The following is a 12,693-nucleotide window of genomic DNA, read 5'->3' as shown; positions in this document are numbered from 1 at the left end:
CAAGTCTTTGTACAGTAATTAAAAGCAGATTTGGGTGCTCCAAGGTGTACAATTCAATGAGTAGATGTGGTCCCAGTTACCATGACAACAGAAGGAAAACAGAAAGCTTGGAATAGCTCACTTTGTGCTGCTTTCGGTTGCATTTTGTCCTAATTTATTCTTGAATTGTGGTCGGGTGCAACACAAAATCGGTTCAGGGCCACATATGGCCCCTGGGCCTCACTTTGAACACCTCATTTTGGAGTTTAAATAAGAAACTAAGAGTCTGTGATGACATCTGATGATTGAGGGGGTTCCCCTCCAAAAACCTCAACTCTGAACCACAATCATTCATTTTAACAGTGAAAATGCCAAAGATAATCACCTCATTTTCCTTTATGGACACGGTGAAGTGAAAGGATGGGCAGAAGACGGGTAGAGACTGAGCCTGAGGGCCAGGAGGTTGGGCCCTCTTCTCTCTAACTGCTGAAAAATTACAGCCATGGAGCTCTGATCCCAGCTTATGAAGCAGAATATAAAGCCAGAGAGGCTGCAGCCTGAATCCCAACAAACAGGAAACACAAGGCTGCAGCGCAGGCCCATCGGAAAACAATAAGGAAAATATGGATTTCTAGCAATATTTACTGATCAGGATTTATACAGGTTTCACCAACTCAAAATTAAGCCCAGTATTATGACAGAAAGGTACAACAGGAAATCCCTTATTTTACGTAGTTGCACATGCCTAACATTATTTGCACACGATGAACGTCGATTAGCAAAAACTAACAAAAGAGCAAAAGAGCAACCCCCCCCAAAAACAGCCTACGAAACTGGCGATAAATGTACACTTACCCATGATAAACGAAGAAAGGTTATACTAGCCGCTAGCTAGCAGTAGACTCAACCGCTTCAAGTCACCAAGTCGCAACACGAAGCTAGCTAGCAGCTACGGTAGTTAGCGGTAGCCTCAACAGCTTGAGTAAGAACGCAATGAAGCTAGTTAGCTAATATTTGCAACTAGTTAGTGGTAGCCTCCATGAAGATGTCTCAAACTTTTGCCTGACAAAAAAGTCCCACCAGACTTTTAACTCTTCCATTCTTATACATTAAATATTGATATTTAATATTAAATAGTCCGGCCAACCCAAGAGGAGAACCCGTCCCCGCCCACTCTACAGGTGAGGGTTACCTGGGAGGGAGCCAGCAGCTCCCCGGCTCTCCTGCCGCCGCTGAACGGAACAACTCCGGCACCGGCCGCCTGGAGGTTTATTGGGGACGCCTGCAGCGGCTCCGGCCCCGCCGCCTTCTGGCCGTTAATGTGCGCGGTCACCATGGAAACGGGGGCCTTGGCCGGCACCACGGAGATCGCGATGCCCTGGCTGGGGGGCTTGATGAGCGACAGCGGCTTGGTGGTCCCCACGGGACAGCTTCGGACGGCCAGCTTCTGCGGGGAGACAGGCAGGTGAGTTGATACTTCGTCGCCATGACAACCCTAACCGCACCTTCCTCGGCTTCTTCTAAAAAGGTTTCCCCACTCCTTTTTATCCGCTATAAATATTTCATATTTCTGTTCAGGAAGGCAACAAAAACAGTCGAGCTTCCAGAAACACCCTGAGAGTTTTAAATACATGTTCATCTTCCAGCAAATAAATAATAACAAACCAGAACCATCCAGAACCTGTTGGGTCCACCAGCAGCTTCCTGGGAAGCTTTTGTTTCAGGGAATCAATGGAATCCGCAGGCGGCCCGAACAGCCGCCTGCTTCAGGACCCGCTGGCCCGCCGCTCGCCATTCAGAGCAGGGGCCCCTCCTATTGTCTGAAAGGTCACTCATTTAAAGCCTCTGCAGGCTGGAGACCCGAGACGGGCCCTCCTGGAGGGACGGGGTCAGCAGGTACACAAAAGGACACTTTAAAACGCTCAGAGCTGTTCAGACACACCTAGGATCGTATTCATGGAGCTTTTAACAACGGTGCGCACTAAAAATAAACTTTTAATCAAACAGGAAGCCTTAAAATAAGAGGAACCAGCAGCGAATGTCGGAATGACTGCAGTTTATCTCAATGCTGGGAGGAATTTTATTTCTTTTTAATTCAACCAATCCACATCCTGTTGATAGATTGATCTTCAAACAATCTATCAACAATAAAGTTACAAAAAACTTTTAACTGTGGACGTTCGTTATTTTTGCAAACATCCAGTTTTATTCATTTTATTTAATTTCTAAGCAACAAGAAAATCCAGAATTAAAAAAACTGTGTGGAGGTTGTAGTTATTCATCTGATTGCAGTCGGATGAAAATAAACTGCTAAGACATGACACACTGCAAATAAATTCTTACCAAGTATTTTTAGTCTAGTTTATGTCCAAGTGTTTTAGTACACTTGAAATAAAACTAACTTGCAAGGATTCCTTAATATTTATTAAAAGTACTAGTGTTAGCAAAATAATCTGCTGGTGAAACATTTTAACTTACAATATAGGAAAAATATCTTGTTGGCAGATTATTTCAGAAAATATTGACTTAAAACAAGTTGCTATTTCTTGCTGAAAAGTTACTTGTAACTTAGTTTTGTCTTATTTAAAGTTTTCTAAGATATTTGTACTAGAAACTAGACCAGAAATTCTTGGTAAGATTTTGTGTTTTTGCAGTGCATGAACCAAGAAAACCAAAAATGAGCTGGAAGCCTGTCCCCATCACTTCCCACAGTATTACAGATACCCACACGGACTAGTCAAAGGCCGTCAACGGACAGGTTTATCATCAGCAAGACAACAACAAGCCTGTGTGGAATAGTTAAAGTAAACTGCCGATCAAAAGGAAAAATGGCCAAAACAATGTACTGACTGGACATTTGGTTTGATTTTATAAAAATTTATAATTGACAACAGCATTTAAGAATAAAACACTTTGGATTTGTTTTAGATTTTTTGACTATTTGAGTTTTATTTACTGTCGTGGTTCTGCCTGGCTGTGGAACCAGTGAAGCTGAAAGATCCGTGGATCCATCCGGATAGAGGATCTACCTGACAGAACGCATTAGTGCGGCCATAAGAGCCGCTAACGAGCCGCTAACGAGTTTTTTTCTCCATGTTTCTGCAGAGTTAAGCGAGGATGCAGCAGCTTTCATCAGGGTACGCTCGCTGCTCACCTTTCATCTAATGACGGTGGAGGAAACGGGCTTTCTGCTGGCCGCCTCGCCGCGGCCTGAGAGCTGATGATGCAGAACATCAAAGCTGCACATCAGCAGCAGCTTTTCTACCGCCGTTGCTCCGGTTTCTGCTGCCATCTCATCCAGATCGGAGCAGAAACTGGATCTGAGTTCGCTTTTCTCACCAAACAAACAACAAAAAACCTTTATCTAATCCTACACTTTTAGTTTTTCACTCCAGGCAAAAGGGAAAGAAAAAAGAGTAAATATTTTGAAAATAAATTAACTTTAAAGCTAAATAGAGTCCTGAGTCGTCCTCGTCTCCTCCAGTCGTCAGGACGACTGATACAGAAGGAAAGGAACAAGGAAGGAAGGAAAGAACAAAGAAATAAAGGAAGGGAGAGAGACTAGGAAGGAAGGAAGGAAGAAAGGATAGAATGAACAGACATTAGAAAAAACAAACAAAGAAAGGAAGGACAGACGCAGGACGCTCCTCTCCTTAAAGGTCCAGGTTGATCTGGTTCATGGTTCAGGATGAATCCTGGTTTTCCTCCTTCAGAGGTTCACTGGGAAACCAGCCGACCCAGAACCCACCAGGACCTGACCACTGGGAGAACTGGGGGAGATGTGTATGTTTCCATCCTGAACAGGAAGTGATCTCAGATTAGCTGATGGCTCTCTACTCCAGCTGTGATCCACTTTGTGAAGTTCTGGACCTTGCAGACCACAACCGCCCTCACAGCTCCACATTTTATACTTTAAAAACATTAATTTAACACATTTAATCTGAGAAAATCTGAGTTAAGATGAAGAAACTTCTAAAATCTAGAGATATGTTATCATGAGTCAGCAGTTTTTCCTCTCCTGGTTTTAGGGGGTTTCTGGTGTAAAGTTGCTCACTCAGCAGGAAAACGGAGCATTTTGAGCCTCTCGACTGGAGAAATTTAATTGAGAACGTGTTCGGCTCTCTGAGTCCATAGTTAAGGTCATTCTGGGCTGTTTACGGCCAGCTGACTGGATTATCCTGGCTCATTATGTTCGCTGTTTTGATGGGGCCTTTGAGATAAGGAGGCCGCTGGAAAACGCATTAGTAGCTGTTCAGATTTCCATCAGCGCGGCTGCCAAACGCTTTCTTTGTTTACACTCCATTTACCAGCGAGCTGCTTCAGTCCTGGAAGGGGCTGAGGAAACGGGCGGCTGCTTTTCTTATTCCCAGAGGGACAAAACAACGTCAAATCCACAGTACTGGACCGCAGCAATGTTTGGAAATAAGTTTCAGAGCCGTGAAAGTGGAAGCAGATAAACTCCCGCCATGAGCTGCAGGTGTTTGGTGTTTCCGTACCGAAGTTTTGAGGGTTTTCATTCTTAAAAATTCACTTTTTGTCTTGGGCTGAAACGATTAATCGTGATTAATCTATTATTGAAATAATCTTCAACTAATTTAGAAATCCATCAATAATTAACTGGAGTATACAGACTCAAAGGCCATTTGCTGAAAAAATGACCAGTTTAGAGCAGTAAATAAGCTATAATTGTACAAAAAATATCTTTATTTTGCATTTTTCACCTTTATCTGTCAATATGTTTTACCCAAATCTCTTCAAGTGGCAGTTTTAACTTCACCTGGTTCAAATTCACAAAATTAATGCTATATTACCACATTTTAGGAAATAAAGGTTTTTCTTATTTAAAAAATGATTTTAATTATTTGGTTCTTTAAACATATTTTAAAATATTATATAAAAAGTGTAAGAGGTTAAATGAAATGGCAGCAGAATGTAGCAATACTTTATCTGATTAATCATCAAAATAATTGATAGAATAATTGGTAGCTAAAATAATTGTTAGTTGCAGCTAGAAGTGCAGAAAAAATAGATTGTACAGGAAATCACAATACGTAGCTCTCATGTAACGTCTCACTTCAGGAAACGTTGTAGCTGACAGCCATCTTGGTAGGCATCCCTGACTGTCATACCAGTTGCTATGACAACAATAAAAAAGCCACAATCTTAGAACTATTTCAAACTTAGAACTAGTTCAAGGTAGGCGAGTATAGGGCCCACCTCTACTCAATTCTGAATTGATTCAAAAGACTTAAAAATTGATATTAAAATGCGCTGAAGTTGTACGTTTTTGCCTTAGTACTCCTGAAATAAGGCAAAATTAACTTACAAAACTTTTCAGCAAGAAATACGAGCTTGTTTTAAGTCAATAATTCTTTAATATTGATGAAAAACTTATAGTTTCACTGGCAGATTATTTAACTTATAACAAGATATTCTTCCCATGTTTTATTGAAATAATCTTCCAATGGATCAATATTAAGGAATTATTGACATAAAACAAGCTCCTTAAAGTGTCTTTGAAGTTACTTTTGAGTCTTATTTCAAGGGTATTAAGATATTTGCACTATAACTAGACCAAAAATACTAGGTGAGATTTTGTTTTTGCAGAATTCTGAATCTAAAATCATGTCTAAATCAAATCGCTGAACACAGAAACATTCCCATCTCTAGTTGCAGCCCAAATTAAACTCAAATATTTGGTTTGTTATTGGAATTTTGTTAAAGGAGGAACAGACAAGAAGCTGGAATGGGATCGGGATGAGGAGGATCGGCTCACTGTGGGACTTCACGGAGAGACGACACAAGAACGACGCTCCTCTGATCGGATCGGGGATGAACTCATGAATATTTTATGGAGACAGCAGGATTAACTGCCTCATGGTCTGAATCACCTGTTAACTGTTGATTTCATGTCTGGAAAATCAGTTTACTGAAGATAAACGTTTGTTTATGTTTCTCATTGGTTTTTCTTCCAGATTGCATTTAAATTTAAGATTTAAATGTTTCAAGTTCAAGTGTAACAGAGACATTTTTCCCCAGCAGCCATCAGCATCTCCGTTGGCAGCCATTTTGGTCCACTCTTCTTCTTCAGTTTTCAGAGTTTTAAATGAAGGAAACTTGACTTCTGATAACCTGAAGGAATTTCTTCCAAGAAGATTCTCCAGTTCTGGGACGTGGGTTGGAAATATCAGGTTATAGAGGTCAACAATAAGGTCATCATGGAGTCTCTGGTATCAACGCTCATTCAACTCCTTGTGGGCGTCTTCAACGAGGCCAGTATGAACAATAAGAAGGAAGGAAGGAACAAAGGAAGGAGAAGGAAGGAAAGAAAACAAACTAGCAAGGAAGGAAAGGACACTGAAGGAAGGACATAAGGAGAGACCAATAAACCTGCAGTCCATCGTCGCTCTCTTCCTGTTTCTTGTTTGTAACTTCCTGTAATCTGACAGCCTTCACAGCAGCTTCCCTGCAGAGACGATTAAAACTCCTTTCACTGTCGCCTCCGTTTGATTCTGTTCGGGAACTGAATCAATACCTCTGCGTTTCGGCCTCCATAATAAGCAGTTCTGATTGTTAGTCTAACAGCTCCGGTTCTCCCGCCCGCCGGCAGATAACAATCACATTAAAATGTTCATTATGCAGCCGGGAGACAAACACGAGGAAGCGGCCGGCGCTCCATTCATTTCCCACATCATGTGGTCAGTCTCCGCCCGACAATAAATCCATTTAAATGCAAATCAAACGCGCCTGCAGCGGCTTTTTTTACTCAGAGTTCATCGGAATGTGACCGAGGGAAGGAAATATCAGGACACCAACGACCCGATCAACCGATCAATAAAACATTATTACTACATCAAAGAATCATTTTTTAAAAATCTACCTTGTCTTTAAGATTATTATTTAGATAAATCCTGCTTTTAATACAGAGATGTAACAAAGGAAGCAAAGTTAATGCAAAAATGTCATTTTTCTTCTTTTTTTTCCCAATTAGGTCAGGGCCGGCCCAAATCTTTTTGGGGCCCAGAGCAGATTTTTAATCCTCAAATGTTGTTGAGTTGCAACAAATTTTAATTTCTCTTTGGGATCAAAAAAGTATTTTTGAATTCGAATAGGCCTGTCGCAATAAATAAATTAATCGTATATTAAATTTAAACAAGCAAATAATTTATCATTTTTCTCTTTCTACCACTTCATACTCAACTAGTCCCTTTTTTAAAGGACAGTTTTGTTTACAGAGATTTCATAATTCATTTTGTTTTTTAAATATTTTAAAATGTCTTCCAGTTAAATCCTCATTAGAACTGAAAGTTCATTGATCTTTGAAAATGTGTTCTTGCATTATTACCATTATATTAACTGAAAATGGTCTCAGACTAACAATATTATCATTTAATGCAGTAGCTTCTGGGACAATTTATCATCCCAAATTTTTTCCATTGTGATAGGCCTAGATCAATCACTATAAAATAAAATCAAGTCATGCTCTTGGGGGCCCCTTGGTGGTGTGGAGGCCTTAAGCAACCGTTTAACTCGCATATGCCTTGGGCCGACTGACTTTCATGTTCAAAGTGAAAAGCAGAATATTGCTTATCGATTTTAGTCTAATTCCTGGTTCTCCATGATTATTTCTATTTGCTGAATTTCAGAATCATATATCTTTCTTAAATTTATTTTTTTTAAAAAGTCAAGATATTATCCTTCATGGTGGTGATGATGAAGGCAGTTTACAAAGACCAGAAGGTCAAACTTACATTACACACTTCAAAAATTAAAACAATCTAATCTAATCCATATATTTTGAGTTTGAAGTTATGGAAAAAAGACAGATTATTTGAAAAAACACAGATTTATTTAAGTTATTTAATTAAGGCCTGGTCTCTGGTTTTAGTAGATTGTTGACATAATTTATTGTACGGTCCACCTCGATTCTGAACTTATTTAGTCTCATTTTATCAACAGGTTGTGTTTATATTAGTTTTTAAAATAACAGATTTTCTTTTTTTCTTCGCTACATTCAGGCTGTTTTTTTGTATAAAATTTTTTCTCTTTATAATCAAAGGTGTCAGAAAAGCTTACGAGTCGTTTTTAGCTTCATGCTGACCTGCAGGGATTTAATCGAAAACGCATCGCCGCCGTCTGCTTTTCTTCTCAATAAAAGCCTAAATGATCGAAGCTCACGCTCAGAACTCGAGGTTTCATTAGGAGTGAAACAGCATGGCCGCTCCGCTCGAGTCGGGCTGAACTCGGATTTTATTTTAATGTAGAGACATCAGGGGAGCGGCGGGGGTCCTGACCACAACAACCGCACTGAGGCAAGACAAACAGCAGCTCAATTTCACTCAAGCATCTCACCTGAACCCGTTTCCAAATTAAAAGCTCAGAGTGGGGTCTTCATTCTGTCAGCAGGAGGCTTTTATACTGAAGGGACATTTTGATTTCCTGTCCAATACAAGTTTTAGGAAGTGGTTTGAATTCTGCCACATTGCTCAAGAGAAATATTTCATTATTTCCACTTTCTTTTTATGGTTTTATTCTGTAACTTTACTTTTATTATTACTGGCAATGTGAATTTATCTTGTTTTATTAATTATAAACATTTCATATAATATCTTGACTAACATGTTTAAGAATCTAATTACATAACACGCTCTACTGATTATTACTTTGCTACTTTATTTTTTAACTATTTACAGTTTTAAATCAATAATAAAGTTTGCACACTGTGTATATTTATATATTGTCTATAGCAGAGGTGTTCAAAGTGTGGCCCATGGGCCATTTCTTGGCCCTTTTAATAATTTTTGATGGGCACCGACTACAAGTGAAGTACAGTAAAAATTTGTCTGACAAACCAGAAATCAACTGATTTAGAAATTCTCTGTTTTTCTTTTATCATGGCAACAATCTAAAGCCTTTTTCTATGTTTTGGTTCTTTAAAGATTTAATAATTTCTTAAAATATTATTGAGCAGGTAAAACTACAAAAATTTTATTTTAGTTTTTTATTTAATGAATTTTGTGACACATAGTTTAAATTTGCCAGGTTTTAGCATTTATTTTTCATTCTTTTATTATTCATATAACTATTATATATATTATATATTATTTATAACTATTGCACATTATACTATTATATATTTAGTTTATTTTTTTGTATTTTATTTATATGTTTTTTTTTATTATTTATTTATAACATATTTTATAATTATCTTTCCACTGTTTTAGTCTGGAGTTTCCTCAGAGTGGATCAGAAACCAAACAGCCCGATCAGAACCTGCTGCAGCAGCAGGATGTGGCTGGAGGTCATCGCTGTCATGAAAACATTTATTTGTGAAGCCAACAGTTCAAACCTTGAGCCAAAGCTCAGAATATCGACCGGCAGCCGCCGCAAGGAGCAGAGAAGGTCAAACTACATCTGAAACGAAGCGCTAAGCAGAGGTGAATCTCCGCTCCGCTTTTATTAACCGCAGACAATAAAGAAAAAGAAAAAATAGGAGCTTCATCCATGTAATACAAGGAATTACTGGCTCAATTAGAGATCAAATAGGTTAAAGTTAAACTGAATATTTTCCACTTTTTTAAATGAAAAATGGGATAAAAATAGTTTTAATTCTTTCTAACTGAACATAATATATTTTAAACTATTTTAAACTACATATATGTCAGAATAAAAAGCCTATACATACTGAAAGCCTGTTTTTCTAAAAAATGTTTTTTTTTTAGCCACAGATCTCTTAATGTTACTGTTAGGAATTATTATCAGGATGAGACTTTTTCCCTGTTAGAAAACACATTTTTAATGAAAATGCAACAGAGTAAGCTCTCTTACTATCCCCAAAGATCCTCTATGCAGCAAGTAAAGGGCCAGACTGTTTACTTCCTGAGGCAACTCAGATGATGTTTGTGAGCATAAAGTTAATCAGATAAGAAAATAGGGTAAATTTATACCAATTTATATGGAGAAAAGTTAGATTTTCCAGGCATAATCACTGAATGGTTCACTAATATAAACTATTCCTATGACAGAGTCAGAGAGACACAGAACACATTTCTATGTGAAACAGTGTAAAAATGCAGGTCAGAACTGGAGCAGAAATTTAAACACCTGTCTAAACGCTGCCAGTTTTATTTTTGGATTACAGTTTTTACTGAAGTGTGTGTAGATACAGGCAGACTGGGTTCACCACAGAGAGCTTTTAAATCCCTTCATAGGTTGCCGGTTTGTTGGTTCTCCAAGCTATTCCTCTCAAACAGTTCTAACGCTTTCCTCCACCATTAAGATCTTCACTTTCTGAATTTAGATTGGATGGATGATGTGTTTTATGAAACAATTTGTTTTTCTTAGCATTCACTTTTAATACAAACAATAAAATCATTTATTCATTTCACCTCTCAATAAATAAAAATATTTTGACTGACATTGTAAAAGCATGATAGAATATTTAATTAACTTCATATTTTAATTTGATGTATTTATTTTAGTTCTTGAGTTATTTATTTAAGTGTCTGTCTAGGGAAATAATTTGGGGTTTATCTTATTTTAGGAAATGTAAAATCTGCACGGACCAGAGGGGATGTGAGGGAGACCAACTGGGAAGCTTCAGAGCCCCACGCTCTGCCACAGAGAAAACAACCGTTTAACATCCGGGATTAGCCGGGATTAAGGACATCTGTTGAGCAAACGCCATGGATTGAATGTTTTATCTTCCACACAGACAAGCCAGGAGAGAGGAGAAACTAAAAGCTGGATTCTGGATGACACCTGGAGAAAAAAAACCTTAAAAATCTCCAAAGGTCAATATTTAAGTTGTTACTGAAAGTTTTCCTTAAATTAGATTGAAGTCTCCCACTGGCAGTTAAAATTTAAATGTAACTGTTCTTACTGTGGTGTAAAACAGATTTAAATCAGATGAAATGTTAAGAATATCAAAACAAGAGACTAAAACATTCTGACATCTCATCAAGACGAAGCTGCGACAACCCGACTCTAGTTTTTACATTCATTTAAATAAATGAAGTTGGATGAGGCCTAAGAAAAACTTGGGATTTCACACGTACAGTAGTATCCAGTAAATTGATTAATCCATGAATTATTCAACAGATTATTTCATTACTGCAGCTGAACAAGATGATAAAGAATGCAGCAGTGTTTTCAGTCAGACGCTTGTTCAAAACCGCTGCAATACAGACTGCTACAGGAGATGTTTCCTTCTGACAGCTAAAATGTCAAACATTTTTAGTGCTACTTTTACAATATTTTAAGAATTGTGCAATATTTTTTTTCTCAATCCCTTTACAAAATCTAAATATAGAAAAAATAAGATGAGAAAAAAACAGCAAACAGACAGATTGGACATAAAAACATTTTTGTTCTTTATAAAACTTAAAAAGCTAAATTTGTGTTCATTGCCATATGGATCACAAAGTCAATGACTAAGTAGATTTTAATTTTGCTATCAAAACAAAATAGACGCAAAAAGTGGAGCTGAAATAAAATCACTTAATTTATTTTAAGCTCTTTTTCATAAAAATCTAAACCTAGTCTGTGTTCAAACTCGTCTTTAAAACAATCATAATTCTCGGGTGTTCAAAGTGTGGCCCTAGAATTTTTTATTTTTTTTCAGCCCCTGACCAAAAGTCAAGAATGGTAAATATTTGTCAACAAAATAGAAAACAACAGATGGCCCCCAAAATTTGGAAATTTCCTGTTTTTCTTTCAATAAGGCAACAGTCAGTCCCAAGCCTTTTTAATGTTTTGGATCTTTGTTGATTTAGAGATTTCATAAAAAAATGGGGAAAAATAAATTTTATTTTATGAATTATGTGGTCTGTCAATAGTTAACATTTTCCACCACTGTCCTAATTGTTGCTATCTGATGTGTTTGTGTTAAACAGTCAAAATAAAGAAATATTTTAGATTTATAAAGTTTTCTGACGATGCTCCTGAACTCCGAGAGGAAGGAGGACGGGGAGGCAGACTGAGGGGCCAGGAAGAGTGAGGAAGAGGAGGGGGAGGAAGAGGAGGCCAGCAGATGGACTCCTGCAGACAATGGAGGCAGACAAAGAGCAGAAACAAAAAACACTCAGACTAACATCCTAATCTGGATCCTGGATGTGTTCAGACTGAATCTGGATTCATCCCAACACCAGCAGGAATATCTGGAGTCATAAAGACTTTTAGCTTTCAGAAGATCCCAGAACCAGATGCTTACAGCATTTACCTGGAGGAAAACTTTTGCACTAAATCAGAGGTTAAGAAACTCTGGGATCGTTTTAAAACGCAGTTTGTGTTGAAGAAACGTGAACATCTGCAGGCCGGTCCGTCTGCGTCTCTGCAGACATCTGAGAACTTCCTGCAGGCGTCCAGAGGGACGAGAAGCGGACAAAGGGACGCTCTCCGCCCGACAACAACCCCCCTCCTTCAGCCTGGGGCGAAGAGGAAACATCCCAACATGCACTGGGGTGGGTGGTCTTCATGAGGGGAGGGTGAGGCGATGATTTCTTTAGTCTGAATCACTCAGAAGGATCCGTTAACACAAACACATCGAATGACAGATGATACGATTTTCCCAGAATAACCCAACAGATGGTGTTCCTGATGTATCCGTTTCCTCTTTATGAAAACAGTTCATAACGGTGAAATAAAATAATATCAATTTAAATCAGCAAAGGATGATTAGGCTTCTTCTGCTGATCAATTTGGGGACTGTTTCTA

General features: G+C 38.3%; 1 protein-coding gene across 3 annotated transcripts in view; it reads right to left on the bottom strand.

Annotated features, from left to right (window-relative positions):
* Nucleotides 1-12,693, bottom strand: part of phf21b (PHD finger protein 21B) — a 62,567-nt gene that overhangs the window by 12,710 nt on the left and 37,164 nt on the right. For 2 of the 3 annotated variants that reach the window (XM_032589761.1, XM_032589762.1), the window contains exon 3: nt 1,172-1,426. The exons of the other annotated variant lie outside the window; for it this stretch is intronic. In XM_032589761.1, the coding sequence (XP_032445652.1) occupies nt 1,172-1,426 (255 nt within the window). The remainder of the gene's footprint in view (nt 1-1,171; nt 1,427-12,693) is intronic. 3 annotated transcript variants of the gene reach the window in all.

This window comes from Xiphophorus hellerii, chromosome 17, assembly GCF_003331165.1.
Source record: "Xiphophorus hellerii strain 12219 chromosome 17, Xiphophorus_hellerii-4.1, whole genome shotgun sequence".
NCBI lineage: Eukaryota > Metazoa > Chordata > Actinopteri > Cyprinodontiformes > Poeciliidae > Xiphophorus > Xiphophorus hellerii.
The sequence above is the reverse complement of the archived record's forward strand: the minus strand, read 5'-3'. Positions and strand labels throughout refer to the sequence as shown.